The 14,921-nt window shown below is 40.8% G+C and overlaps 1 protein-coding gene across 2 annotated transcripts in view; it reads right to left on the minus strand.

The window, feature by feature from the left end:
• Positions 1-14,921, minus strand: part of PXDN (peroxidasin) — a 144,182-nt gene that overhangs the window by 22,365 nt on the left and 106,896 nt on the right. For both annotated transcript variants that reach the window (XM_010591886.2, XM_003411793.3), the window contains 3 exons: positions 11,269-11,377; positions 10,487-10,644; positions 170-1,673 (listed from right to left, as the gene is read on the minus strand). In XM_010591886.2, the coding sequence (XP_010590188.2) occupies positions 170-1,673; positions 10,487-10,644; positions 11,269-11,377 (1,771 nt within the window). The remainder of the gene's footprint in view (positions 1-169; positions 1,674-10,486; positions 10,645-11,268; positions 11,378-14,921) is intronic.

Genomic DNA, 14,921 nt, shown 5'->3' on the forward strand with positions numbered 1-14,921 from the left:
AGTAGTCAAGGGTTAACTGTTTGCACCACCCAGGATCACACTATTTGTCTTTACAGTCACCAAAACGCAGCTGTAAAAACAAACAAAATACCTACTATTTGTGTATCATTTTTCTTAACCTGTTGTTTACAAAACAAAGGTTTAGAGTCACGGTTTCTTTAAAACTCACCTCTTCAGTTTCTCCCGGATTTCAGGATTTTTTATTTCATTTTTCAGATCTTCAAATGTGTAAGCTGAAGACAGGTTACAGTACACCCGGTAGTCGTGATAGGGCGGGATTCCGTGGTCCCGGCCTCTTTGGATGTTGATGGCAGCCAGATCCAGGGCCACCGTGTGGGCCATGGAAAAGAGCCTCTCCGTAAGCTCCGTGTTCAGCAGCTGGGAGGGCATGCGCATCTTCCCCGCAACCCCAAAGAGGCCTCTGAGAAGCGGGTCGATGCCCCCCTCGTTCACGATTCGGAAGGGAGAGAAGAAGGCTTTGTGAAGAGGTATGTGGCCTTGAGGAATAGGCTCAAAGTGCTCATCGAGTCGGTAGAGTATTGGATTAACAAGTGTGTGGCCAAACCTAAAAGCTGCCGTGGCAAAGGCGTTGAAGATGCCGGCGTTAACGCCGGGGTCATAGCCCTTATACTCCCCCAGCATCTTCATACCCACCTCCCCAAGGATCTTGGGAAGCCAGTGCTGATATGTGATGTGCTGAATCTCCGCACCCACAATTTTCCTTGTCTCGTAATAGATGGTGTCCCCATCCCAGTGGGGATTCAGCTTGAGTAGTTCGGTGGCGATGCGGTTATGCTCTCTAAACCACAGCGTGTGCATGCTGGTCAGGCCCAGCTGCTCATTGGCTCGATGGTCCCCAGCTAAGAAACAAGGAATCGGACTCTCGTTTTCATCTCTCATGCACTCAGTCGGCGGCCCCGTTGCAAAGGGAAGGAGCGGCTTTCCGGATCTCTGCACGATACCCTGTTTCAAAAGCCCTCGGTGGCTGGCCAGATCCCGGATTTCTCGGGCCTCGTGGTCGGTGCTGCCGTACACATTGGACGCATCTATATAGGAAGTGAGCTGGTTGATCTGTTCTCGGGGGTAGACGGAGTTCATGAGAAGGGACGTCATGCCACTGCCACAGACGGGGCTGGATCGCACGAAGAACATGCAGCGGGCAGCGTTTCTGACTCTGGGGTCATTGGGCGGGATGAGGACTGAGAAGCAGGGAGGATCGTTGCTGCAGACGGAACTACAGTGCTGCCCGTCGGAAAAACGGGCCTGGCTCAGGGCCACCACTGTGGAGTCCAAGTCGTGGTCCAGGAACTGGCCCCACTGCATGGTCATGTGGGTGAACTGCTCATCAGGGGTGATCGTTTCCGTCCCTATCAGAGACGTCGACACCAAGCGGGGCATTGGGAGCACGTACCCATTGTAGAGTCGGTTTGGATTAATACCTCGAGGGGTGTTGAATCCATTTTCGTACACAGACTTTAGTAAACGTTCAAAAGCCGTCAGGGAGGCCCCCCACATAGGATGCTGGAGATTATTGCACGTTCCATCGTGAGTCCTGTATTTCTGGTGAAAGCACATATCTGAGCAGTTATTCACTCGCCGGTGGGCAGTGCAGCCGGAGAGATTAGCAATCAGACTCAGGTACTGGGGGGACACAAGGTCATTATAGTGGTAACCTAAAATGAGATGCAAAGGCAAGGCAAAACTTACTTCTGTTGGAAAACTGGGATAGAATATTGGTCACCCACTAGTTCCTTCTTATCTGTACCGTCTCTGAGCTCTCCGTAGCCTGCCACACTACTCTGAACCTGGCCTTCCTGGTGGACACTCTCTCACCTTCTTGTTTAGTAAAATTCCTTTTTGTCCTGTTCTGCTCCTTTTCCTTCCCCCAACTCCAAATGAAGGTGTTCTCTCTGCCTTTCCTGTTCCTCTACCATGCCTCCCTTAGCAATTGAGCCAACCTCATGGTATCAATTACTAATGCTAAGGGGGATAATTCCCTATTCCGTAACTCCAGTCCTCACACCTTTCATGAATCCAAGCTTACATATTTTCAACTTCACTTCAAACCACTGCATGTAACTTGCAAATAAAATTCAATATAACCAACCACAGACAGCCTCCCGCCAAAACCTGCCCCTTCTCCACGTGTCAGGGCCCGTTTCCCAGACATAGATCATTCAAAACTTCAGTGATCTTTGAAGCTTTCATTTCCCTTTGCCTCAACAGGCAATCAGTTACCAACTCCTGTCTATTATACCTCCAAAATATTCCTAAAATCTGGGCCCCCCCGCATTCCTATGTTCATACCCCAGGTCAGATTTCACTGCTCCTTGCCTTGAATTCCAAGATCAGCCTCCCAACAGATAGTGTACCACTAACATACCCCCCACTAACCAATCTATATGCAGTGTTCTGACTAGTACATTTTCTTGCTAAAAAACCTTCAGTCTTTGCCCACTAGTTACAGAAGAAATCCCAAACTTGTTAGCTGGCAAATTACTCCAAATAGATCCTCGTAATCGTATCTGCTGTCCTTCGCCTTCAAGACATTTGCTCCAGTCAAAAAGAACTACTTAACATTCCCAGGGTGGCACACGCTCATGACTCTTTCCCTTGCCAATGTCCTTCCCCTAAATGTTCGTGCGTCTAAGCCCTTCTCAATCTTCAAAGCTCCTCCTCTCCAGGGCCGGCTCTAACAGCTTCATACACAGATACACATTCCAGAGCTCTGAGTCATCACTGCAACCTCCTTCTCAGGTGTCTAAGAGCTGATGTATGGCTCTCAAGACCAACTCTGCACACATTTAAAGCAAACAAGAAACAGGCCCCTTACCCTGGTGCCTGTTGAACAAGGCCCTTTCTTTGATGTAGGGCACCACGTACCACAGCAAACTCAAAGAGGCACCAGGAGCTATTTTAACATTTTCAGGAGAACACAGCAATTGATAGTGGATGTCTCATAGACACCTGGTGAACTACAACGCAGCTCAGTTTGACACTAGATTGCACTTCATTCTTTTCAAAGCTGGGTTTTCGGCGGTTACCCTGATAAGAACCAAGCACCCCAAGAAAGTCAGTGCGTAACAAGAAACGACAGCAGCGAGGTCCAACCTAACTTCAGGGTTTCTGCAGTGTCCACCAAGTACACCTGTTCCATTAGCAAGTGACTGTGGTTATTTAAGGATAAAATAAAGTATGACTTTATTTTCCGAAAAAAGAAAGAAGAGGCCCCCTTTTGAGCGGGGGAGGAGTCTGAAATCCTTATGTAAGAATGCAAAAAAGAATTAGAAGGAAAAAATACTCACAGGCTGGAGGAGAAGCAATTTAAAGAAATGTAATTACTGGCGTATGGCATGGGAAAAAATTTTTGCCATTGTATGTAACACGCAGGTTTTCCTTGCCACCAGAGCTTTCGGGCTCAATTTGACTTGAAAGGTTTTAGCAGCACACACTTCCCGAGGACTCAACAGTGAGACTGAAATGTCTGGCTCTACTTTCACAGTTAAACTTTTAGGAAGTCTCAGAAAATTTTCAATCTTGAAAATCAGAAGAGCCAAGAAAGAAGACAGCCAAGAAGGAAAATGCTTCCTCTCAAATTTTCAGTCTGTGGGCTCAGTGACAAATCTCAGTAGCTTTCTTCAAGCACTATCATTTTTTCCAAGGCGTTTAGCCATAGGTTTAATAACAGACATGCTGAATCTTAGCGGCCAGAGAACGGGCAGTAGCACAGTCTTTCGGGCTTGCTTTCCAGGCTTGGCTTTGCTTTATGTCCTTGGACATGGGATCACACAAAGCTCAACCCACAGGGCAGGCATCCACCAATACACATGAGAACAAACACACAAACAAAACTATCTTTTACAAACCAGATAAAGTCTTACAAACTGAACCTACTTATAAAATTAGGGACGGCTGACCATCCTCCGTGGGTAAGTAACTTGTAAGATAATGAGCCTTTCATTAGGAATTTTGAAAATGTCACTGACATTTCAGACCGCTTTTATTCACTCTAGATGTAATCTGCTTTAAAATACAAGCACGCCGCTAGGGTTTCCACTATCTCAAATACAGACAACAAATAATGATTAAAAATATTGAAATGTGAGGAAAAAATACGTATCTAAAAATAAGGAAATGGGCTAAACAATGAATTATGACACAGAAAAATGTCCATGAAGAACTATAGTGAAAAACTTTTAAATTGTATTTTTAAACAGTGAGTTACTTTATCGCATTACAGAATCAGTATACACGTGTGCCTGGAGATAAATGTGTGTGTATGTGTATGTGAGATAATCCTATCCCACTCTTACACTTTATCCTCACTTAATTGTCCCCCATTTCATTAAGTGTCATCTCCATTCTTCCAACTGCTTGCACAAACCCCAAGTCATTTCTGACTCCTCTCTCTCACCATCTATACTCAAGCTATGAGAAAAACTTCTCCTGTCTACCTTCGAATCACATCTAGAATGCAACCACGTTTCACCAAAGAAGCCTGGTGCAAACATTCATCACTCTCTTATTTATGTAGACCTACCCGAGTTTTCCTGGGTCTGGCCCCATCCTTTTACAGTCTTGTCACACAACAGCCTGATACCTTAACCTTCCTTTGCTCCGATCTAGCCATACTACTTGGTCCTCAAATGCCAAACATGAGCCCACCTCAGAGTCTTTGCTGTTCCTTCCACCTGGAACACTTTTCCCTCTGGTATCTGTGTGGCTTGGTTTTGTCAGGTCTTAGCTCAAAAGTCAACTTTTCAGTGAGACATTCATCTGTTGACCAAGTTATATAAAATGGTAACCCCCGTCCCAACCAGCACACCATATACACCTGCCATTCTTATTTTTATTAATCTCACTCACCTCACCATGTGCTAATTACGAATATTGATTTACCGTGTATTGTCTATTTCCCCCACTGGAATGTAAGATCTTTGGGAGGCAGAGATTTTTTTTAAGATCTCAGTCTGTAACCCACTTTTTTTTTTTACTTTTTAATTATTGTACTTTAGATGAAGATTTACAGAACAAACTATATTCTCATTAAGCAATTAGTACACATACTGTTTGTGACATTGGTTGCCAACCCCATGACATGTCAACACTCTCTCTTCTTGACCTCAGGCTCCCTATTACCAGCTTTCCTGTCCCCATTTGCCCCTGGGCTGCTGTGCCCCTTTAGTCTCATTTTGTTTTATGGGCCTATCTAATCTTTGGCTGAAGGGTGAACCTCCTGAGTGACTTCATTACTGAGCTAAAAGCGTGTCCAGGGGCCATACTCTAGGGGTTTTCTCCAGTCTCTGTCAGGCCAGTAAGTCTGGTCTTTGTGTGTGTGTGAGTTAGAATTTTGTTTACATTTTTTTACAGCTTTGTCCAGGACCCTCTTTTGTGACCACTGTCAGAGCAGTCAGTGGTGGTAGCTGGGCCCCATCTGGTTGTGCTGGACTCAGTCTGGTGGAGGCTGTGGTAGTTGTGGTCCCTTAGTCCCTTGGACTAATCTTTCCGTTGTGTATTTAGTTTTCTTCATTCTCCCTTGCTCTTGACAGGGTAAGACCAGTGGAGTATCTTAGATGGCTGCTCCCAAGCTTTTAAAACTCCAGACACTGCTCACCAAAGTAGAATGTAGAACATTTTCTTTTTAAACTATTTTATACCAATTGAGCTAGATGTTCCCCACAGCTGAGGGCAGAGATTTTGATCTGTTTTGTTCACTGCTATATCCCCAGACCTAGAGCAGTGACTGGAACAGAGTATGTGCTCAACACATACATGTGAAATGAGTTAATGAATTAACAAGTGAGTGCTTAGATAAAAAGCAAGTGTATACAATTATCTCAACTTGTGGGGGATTACAGCTGACTTTACTTTTTTTTTCCTGCTTTTCCAAGTTTCTAAATTTTTAATTAATTGTTTGAAACCAGTATACAGTTTATCATAAGAAGCAATTTTAAACATAGCCTCAATTTGAGTATGGGCTTCTAGATTTGCTTTATTTTTGTAAGGACGGTAGGAGAAGGTTCATGTGGTTTGCTTGTTGAGGCTATCACAGCAAATGTTCAAAGAGCTGAACCATCGATTAAAGGAAGAAAAGTAGGTAGTAGCAAGAAATAAAATTTAGCAACTCCCATTTAGCCTTCTCCAAAAAAGGGCCAACAAAACCCCCGTGGATCACAATGATCCAATCTGCAACCCATCATGAGGATGGTGCAGGACCAGGCAGGTTTTTTCTGTTGTACATGATGTTGCCATGAGTTGGGGGTCAAGTTCATGGCAGTTAACAACACAACATTTAGTTTTCTATACCAGAAAGAAAGTAATCTCCGGGAAAAGGCCATATCAGGGACTTGTAAAAAAAACTGGGAGATGTGACAACGAATGTGTCCAATTAATCCCTGCGTCCCCAGCATCTAGCCCCCAATCAATAAAAAGTGTCTAAAGATTCCTGTCGAAAAAATGAATGAGTTGTGACACTTCCTCCAAGAGGTGATTAGGAGGTGAGGCTAAACTTTTGTCCATAAGTAAAACTGGTAACTGTTCTAAGGCTGTCAACTCTGACAATACTCCATCTAAGGGGTCAAGTGAAGGTCAGGGTGGTAAAAATTTGCAAGATTTGAGAGAGCAGAACAACGGTTTACACACGGCTTTGATTTAACGGTGTCTGGATGTTTAACTAAACGCATAAAAAAATAAAGTTGCTGTTGAGTCAATTCTGACTCACGGTGACACCATGTGTTTCAGAAGAGAATTTTCAGTGGCTGATTTTTTGGAAGTGGATCGCCAGGCCTTTCTCCCAAGGTGCCCCTGTGTGAATTCAAATCACCAAATTTTCGGTTAGTAGCCAAATGCTTAACTGTTCGTGGCACCTAGGTCTAAAACATAACAAATTGAGAAATGGCTCAGAGCAATTACTGTGCTCCAAGACAAGGAGAAATAATCCTACAATTCTCATTTCTACATCCCTATTATCTCATACATTCATATTTTATAGTATTAAATTTTTAACAACTTTATTTTCCTAATCAAAAAGATATGCTCACTGAAGACAAGTTGGAAAATGAAAGTGGGACATTACTACAGAGCCTACAGAAATAAAAAGGATTATGAAAGAATACTATGAACAAGTGTATTCTACAAATTAGATGATTTTGATGAGATGGACAAATCCTTAGAAATATACAAACTGACTCAAGGAAAAAACAGAAAATTTCAGCAGACCTGTAACAGGTGAACAAATTGGATCATTATCAGTGATCAAAAGCCAGCAAACGAAGCAAAATTCAGGGCCAGAGAGCTTGTCAATTCGACTAGACATTTAAAGAAAAATTAACTCCAATCCTTTTCACACTTGTCAAAAAATAATTAAATAAAAATTTTAAAAAAACAGAAAAAGAAGAAACACTTGTTCTATGAGGTCGGCATTACCCTGATATCAAAGCCAGATAAAGATACCACAAGAAAAGAAAACTACAGACCATTACCCTTTATGGCTATAGAGGCAAAAGTCCTTGACAAAATTCTGGTATACTGAATCCAACAGCATATTAAAAGGATTATATGTGAGATTTTTTCCCAGGATCCAAGGGTGGTTCGACATAAGAAAATCAATCAATGTAATACACCACATGGATAGAATGATAGAGAAGAATCACATGATCATTTCCATTGATGCAGATACATCGTTTGACAAAATCCAACACCCCTTCACTATTAAAAAACACTCAATAAAGTAGAAATAGAGGGGCAATTCCTCACAACGATAAAGGGCATTTTTAAAGCACCCACAGCTAACATCACACTCAATGGAGAATACTGAAAGCTTTTCCCTTAAGATCAGGAAAAATAAGGATACTGGCTCTCACCATTGCTATTTAGCACTGTGCTGGAAGCTCTAGACAAGAAAAAGAATAAAAACCATCCAAATCCAAAAGAAAGAAGTAAAACTCTGTATTGGCATATGACTTGTGATTCTACGTATAGAAAATTCCAACGAATCCACGAGAAAGCTACTAGAGCTAATAAATGAATTCAGAAAAGTTTCAGGGTATAAGGTCAACACATGGAAATCAGTCATGTTTCTACACCAGCAATGAACAAACTGAAAATAAAATTAAGAAAAAAATTCCATTTACCATAGCACCTAAAAGAATAAAACTACCTAGGTATAAATTTAAGCAGGATAATTAAAGGCGTGTACATTAAAAACAATAAAATAATGCTGAAAGAAATTAAAAGAAGATCTACATAAATGGAAAGACATCCTGTGTTCATGGTCTTAATATCGTTAAGATGTCAATACTACCTAAAGTGACCTAGAGATTCAAGGCAATCTCTACCAAAATTTCAACAGATTTTTTGCAGAAATGAAAAGCTGATCCTCAAATTCATATGGAATTGCAAGGGCACAGGAATAGCTAAAACAATCTTGAAAAAGAAGAACGAAGTAGGACTCATACTTCCCAATTTCAAAATGTACTATAAGGCTACAGTCATCAAAACATTCTGGTACTAGTATAAAAATAGGCACAAAGACCAACAGAACTGAGAGTCCAAAAATGAACCCATAGATCTAAGGATACTGATTTTCAACAAAGATTCTAAGTCCATTTAATGGAGAAAGAATAGTCTCTTCGACAAATGGTGCCGGAGCAACTGGCTCTTCAAATGCAAAAGAATGAAACTGGAGTCACACCTTACACCACAGACAAAAACTAACTCCAAATAAATGAGGGGCCTAAATATAAAAATTAAGACCATAAAACTCTTAGAAAAAAATAGGGACAAAGCTTCAGAACCTTGTTTTTGATAGTGGATTCTTAGATATGACACTAAAAGCATGAGCAACAAAAGAAGAAATATATAAATTGGACTTCATCAAAATTAAAAACTTTTGTGCATCAAATGACTTTATCAAGAAAGTGAACAGACAGCCTACAGAATGGGAGAAAACATTTGCTAACTGTCTGTCTGATAAGGGCTTAAAATAGACTCGACGGCAATGGGTTTGTTTTTGTTTTTTTTTTAGTAGGATGGCTACCATCAAAAAGAAAGAAATAATAACAAGTGTTGTCCAGGATATGGATAAATTGGAATCTTTGAATGCTTTTGGTGAGAATGTAAAATGGTGTAGCAGCTGTGGAAAACAGTTTGGTGGTTTCTCAAAAAACTAAACGTAAAGTTACCATATAACCCAGTAAGTCCACTAGGTCATACCCCTGAAAACAAATACTTGTACATCAATGTTCACCATACATCATTCACAAGAGCCAAAAGGTGGAAACAACTTAAGTGTCCACGGAAAGACGAAGGTATAAACAGGATGTAGTATATTCATACAATGGAATATTATTCACCATAAAGAGAAATGAAGCTCTGATGCATGCTTATGACATGAATGAATCTTGAAAGCATTATGCTAAATGAAATAAGCCAGACACAAAAGTACACATATTGTATGATCCTACTTACATGAAATATCCAGAATCGGCAAATGCATAGAGACAAAAGTTTATTTGTGGTTACCAGGGGTTAGAAGTAGGCAGGAATAGGAAGTTATTGCTTAAGGGGTACTGAGTTTTTGTTTGGCTTGATGAAAAATTTCTGGAAACAGTGGTAATGGTTGCACAACATAGTGACTATAATTAATGTCACTGAATTGTACAATTAAAAATGGTTAAAATGACAAATTTTTGTTATCTATATTTTACCACAATAAATTTTTTAAAAATAATGATATTATAGTAATGGCATCTCTATTTACTGGGCAACACCATGTGCCAGGAACAGAAGCAACTGAGTATCATATATTACCTTACGTAATCCTCACAACAGCTTCTGAGACGGTTTTATTAGCCTGTTTTACAGGTACATGAACTCCTAATAAACATCATTTTTAACAGTTGTCCGATATTTAATTGTATGCATATAGTATCACTTGTTGTTGTTAGATGTCGTCGAGTCGGTTCCGACCCTATGTACAATAGACAGAAACACCGCCCAGTCCTGCACCAACCTCACAATCATTGATATGTTTGAACCCATTGTTGTAGCCACTATGTCAATCCAACTCATTGAGAGTCTTCCTCTTTTTCAATGACCATCTACTTTATTTAACTATAATCCTACAACGTCTTCCATGAAATCGTCACAATACAGGACGTGGAGTGTCACAAGTCTTGTTATGAGGCCAACACACAGCCCACCAGATGCACTGTTTGGGGCGGTCTACCTACCATCAACTGATGAATAAGTCTCACATGACTCAAAGATTTTCTTGTTAGACCAAAAGTGGGCACTACAGAACCTTATTAGCTCAACAGAACCTATATTTTTAAAGATATTTTATAATTTATAAACATGGAATAGAAAATGTTGGAACTTTTCATCATGAACAGTATGGCACCGAATGAGATTTGATTGTCTATGCTTAACATATAGTACACTCAGGTAAGGGGAGGCAGAAGTAAAAAACACATGAAATACTAACTTGTTCCGTTTAAGTCAACCATTAAGCCATGCTGCACATGCTCCTGAATAAGCTGCAACGTCCTTTCAAATATTTCTCCTGCTCTTGCTTGTTCAACAGTGTAAGGGTCTCTTGGATACCGGAACAAGGCCAGCAAATCACTTGGAGAGCGAGGACGGCTATGGGGAGTTTAGAGAGGAAAAAAAAGAGAAAATACAACTCAAATAAAAAAAAATTACTGAAGATGAAAATCCCTAATACCCAAAAACATAATCACTGCTATTTTAATATTTCTGTAGCTATCTTTATACAGACGTAATATGGTGATATACTGCACTTATCCAAAGCGGAAGGCAACAAAACAAGAACAGACAGACAAAAACCAAAAGACACTAAAAACAAATCATTAATTACATCAGCAGAGAAAAACATACGTATTCCATTTTAATTCAAATGGAGAAAAACTCTTTGAATTGCTAACATGAGATAAATACATGAACGGCTTTCAAAATATTTTTGTTTTTGCCAAATCGTTTAGGAACAAGCCAAGAGAATGAGCTAATTTTTTTTTTTTTATTTGTGAGTCAGAGTTCCACTTCTATTTGGAAAATAGATGTCTTTCTGTTATCTTAACCCCCAGAAAATAGTCAGATGCCCGTGTTGTCTGTGATTTTTAAATGAAAACACTTTGTTCTACAGATGTAACAGAGGTCAAAGATTTGTGTAGTAGCATTGCATGCATTCTTTAGATCCTGAAAGTGCAGGGACTGAGGGTCAGAAGCCTGCCTGCATCTCCACAGTACCTGTCAAACAAATGCGTGCGGGTGGAATTTATAGCTCTGTCAACAGTCGCAATTGCTTCAACAATCGATGTGGCTACAAATGGGTCTCCATTTCGACTGACGTCAGGAACTAGGAAAACACAAAGTTGCATATTACCAGGAAAGAAAAATACTATATAAGTTACTCATAAAATAACGTCTAGACACTACATCATTTAGACTTATGGCACACTTTTCTCCAAATGTTATTCTAGTTTTCAAACCAAAGCTTGAACTATTTTATCACAAATTCAACTGGAAGCTATTTTTAGATGGTGTGGAAATTACAGACTTTTTAATTTTTGAAATCATGTGTTACCCTGTAAAAGGACGTGGAAAAGTAGGTGTAACATAAAACGCTGAGGTTCTTACAACAGCGAAGCATGACAGTCTAACTAACGGGTATGTTAGCTCAGGCCAACCTGGGTGGACAGAGAGCGGTCAGTGACGGTGTTTTAACTTCAGGTGCATTCTGGGTTTTCTTCTTCTATTTCTCCTCTCCACCAGCTCATACGCTACTGCTGTCTAAAAAGCCTGCAATTTGAACCAGGAACCATCAGCTCCTGGCCCAAAGGCATGAGAAGCAAGCTTGTTTTGCTCCTGTCACCCACAAACTTCTCCGATGCTACCAAGGCTGTCCGCTCCAAAGCTACAAGATAAATGCAGTGAAAACGAAAACAAGTGTTTCATTCTCTTCAGTCTTGGTCATGGAGGCTGAAGGTTCTGGAGCTACCATTTTTTGTTTCCATCAATCAGCCGCCAAACAAATCTATTCTTTCTTCAGGATACTTCCTAGTTGACCTTCTGCTATGCCACTGCAAACACGCTAGGCCAGGCCTCCCTCCCTTCATCCAGAGATCCTGACGGCAATTCCCCATCTGACTTCTTCCCCTGGAAACTTCCCTGCGTACTCGGGACCAGAATCATACTGGGGATGGAGGAAGACAGTAATGCTTGCCAAATATTCCATGGACTCGCCTACATTTCTCAGCTCCATTAGTCAGAATCGCTTCAAAGGCAACTAACTAACAACAACAACATGCAGCTGGGCAGCAACATGTGACTAGTTCTGGTCAATGGGCTGTCAGCAGAATTGATCTTTCACTTCTAGGTCAAAGCACAAAATCCTATGGGGCAGTTCTACTCTGTCCTACAGGGTTGCTATGGGTCAGAATGGACTTTACAACAGTGGGTTTGGTTTGCGTTGGGTTACTAAATTTTAGTCGAGATAAAAAGAGCAATAATAATAACGATGATAGTCAATATCCACTGAGTGTCTGCCATGTCATTAATATACCAAAGAGCCATATGAGCTAATAATTAGTTTTATATACATCTTACAATAAGGAAACTAAGCCTTAGAGTACATGACTTACCCAAGGTCACACAATCCATTGGCTTACCTTCTAAGCCAGTGCTGTTCAATAAATGTTCTGTTGATGAAAATGTTCTATATTTGCACATGTGGCTATTGAGGAGTTGAACTGTAATAAGGGCTACAGTTTTAAATTGTAATTGATTCTAATTAACTTATATTTAAATTTAAATAGCCACATGTGGCTAGTGGCCTACCATATTGGATGGCACAGTAATTGTCCTGCCAAATAATTTACCTTTCTTTTATTCTCCAAAAACATTACTTTTTAAATCTTATTTATGAAGGAAGTAGGGGCAGCAGCACTAGTGGCAGCAGGAGTAATAATATCGCCTAATATTTATTATTTCCAAACGTGCCGGGCTCACAACAATCCTGTGCTGTAGTTCCACTATCACTTATTTTCACAGATGGGGAAGCCGAGATTCAGAGGGCTTACAAAACCCACACAAGGCCAACAGGCAGCGAGTGCTGGAGCCAGTACACAGGCATGGCCTCGTTCACTGAAAACCAAATTATAACAGTGAATAAATTAAAACATACATGAAAAAAGGACATCAAAACCCTCTGTTTAGTCCATGTTCCTTGGAGGAAAAAGTGTCGGTAGTAACTTCTTCTACAAATCCTTACAGAATTTTCTCTCTGTACACACATACGGACACTTGTATCTACCCAGCCATAAAAATGGGATCGCACTATGCATGGTATGCGGTAACCTGCTTATTTTCATTTAAAACTATACCATTGATATTTTTTTACATGATCTGTATCATTTTCATGGCCCCTCAGTAATCCCCTTTAAAGGTATCACTTACTTAACCAGTCTTCTATTTTTAACATTTAGACTGTTTCCATCTTAAGTACACACACAACTTACCCTTTAGTCTCCTGACGATATTGTCTCATTACTACTTTCCTCTTATCATTTATTCTTCACTTAATATTTGTAAAGCAGCAAGAACTTACTGTATAAATAACTCCCTTCCAGCCAATCTTGAATGCTTAACTATTGAATTGGCTCTTGCCAGGTCACCAACATTTGCTTCACTTGACTTCTGAGATACACTTCCTTCTGGTTTTCCTCCTGCCTCACCAGGACTCCTTCTCTGTCTCAGTGTCTCTCTTGCACACTCTTGCTCTATCTCTCTTCTTCTGACCAACAGGTACACAGAGTTGGATTAATTATAATCCTTGCTTCCTCATGCATACTGATCACTGACCCATTTTGGGGTGTCTTTTTGCTGGCTTCTCTTTCTTTGACAGATGTCTAACTGCCAGAGAACCCCAGGACATAATAATCAGTGGTTTTGTCTATCTGGAAACCCTGGTGGAGTGGTGGTTAAGAGCTATGGCTGCTAACCAAAAGGTTGGCAGTTCGAATCCACCAGGTGCTCCTTGGAAGCCCTGTGGGGAAGGTCTACTCTGTCCTATAGGGTCGCTGTGAGTCAGAATCAGCTCGAGAGCAATGGTTTGGTTTTTGTTTTGTTTTTTGGTTTCTTCCATCTACAGCCTCTCCCTAGGTGATCTCATTTGATCTCATGGTTTTAATGTTCTCAAGTTTATATCACCAGCCCTGATCTTTCCCTTGAGCTCCAGACTTGTATATCCCATTGCTTACTCAGGCATTTCAAACTTATCGTGTTCAAACAGAACTCTTGATTCTCATCTTCCCCCAAACTGGCTCCTAGCCTGATGATCTCTACCTTCCAATACACAGTACCTAAATAGCTCAGGCAAAAATCCAAGTGTGATCCTCGATTCTACTTTCCCACCTCTGAGAGGCCACCCATTAGCCCATCCTGTCAGATCCGCTAAGTAATATGTCCAGAATCCAGTCAATTATTGCCTCCACTGCTACCAACGCTGGTGTAAGTCAGTAACTTCTCTCACTGGGACCAGAATCCTCATCTCATTTTCTTCTTTCACATTTAACCCCTTGCAATTTTTTACCCATCGCAAAAAAAAGTAATCTTTTAGAAATATAAGTTGACTTACAGCTCTCCCCTACTGGGAACTGTCCAATGACTTCCAATGATGATTAGAATAAAAATCGAATTCCACAGTATGACCAGCAAGGCCCACAGGACTGGCCATTTTCTCTCCAGCCTTTTCTCCCTGTGCTGATCCTCTTACAGAAGCCTATTGCTCTCACCACCCTGGCTTTCAGCTTGTTCTTAGGGCATCATACCTGCTATTCCCTCCAACCAGATTGCTCCTCCCCAGGTTCCATGTGGCTTCATTTTTCTCATAATTTACTTAT

Source organism: Loxodonta africana, chromosome 12 (genome assembly GCF_030014295.1).
Source record: "Loxodonta africana isolate mLoxAfr1 chromosome 12, mLoxAfr1.hap2, whole genome shotgun sequence".
NCBI classification, from domain to species: domain Eukaryota; kingdom Metazoa; phylum Chordata; class Mammalia; order Proboscidea; family Elephantidae; genus Loxodonta; species Loxodonta africana.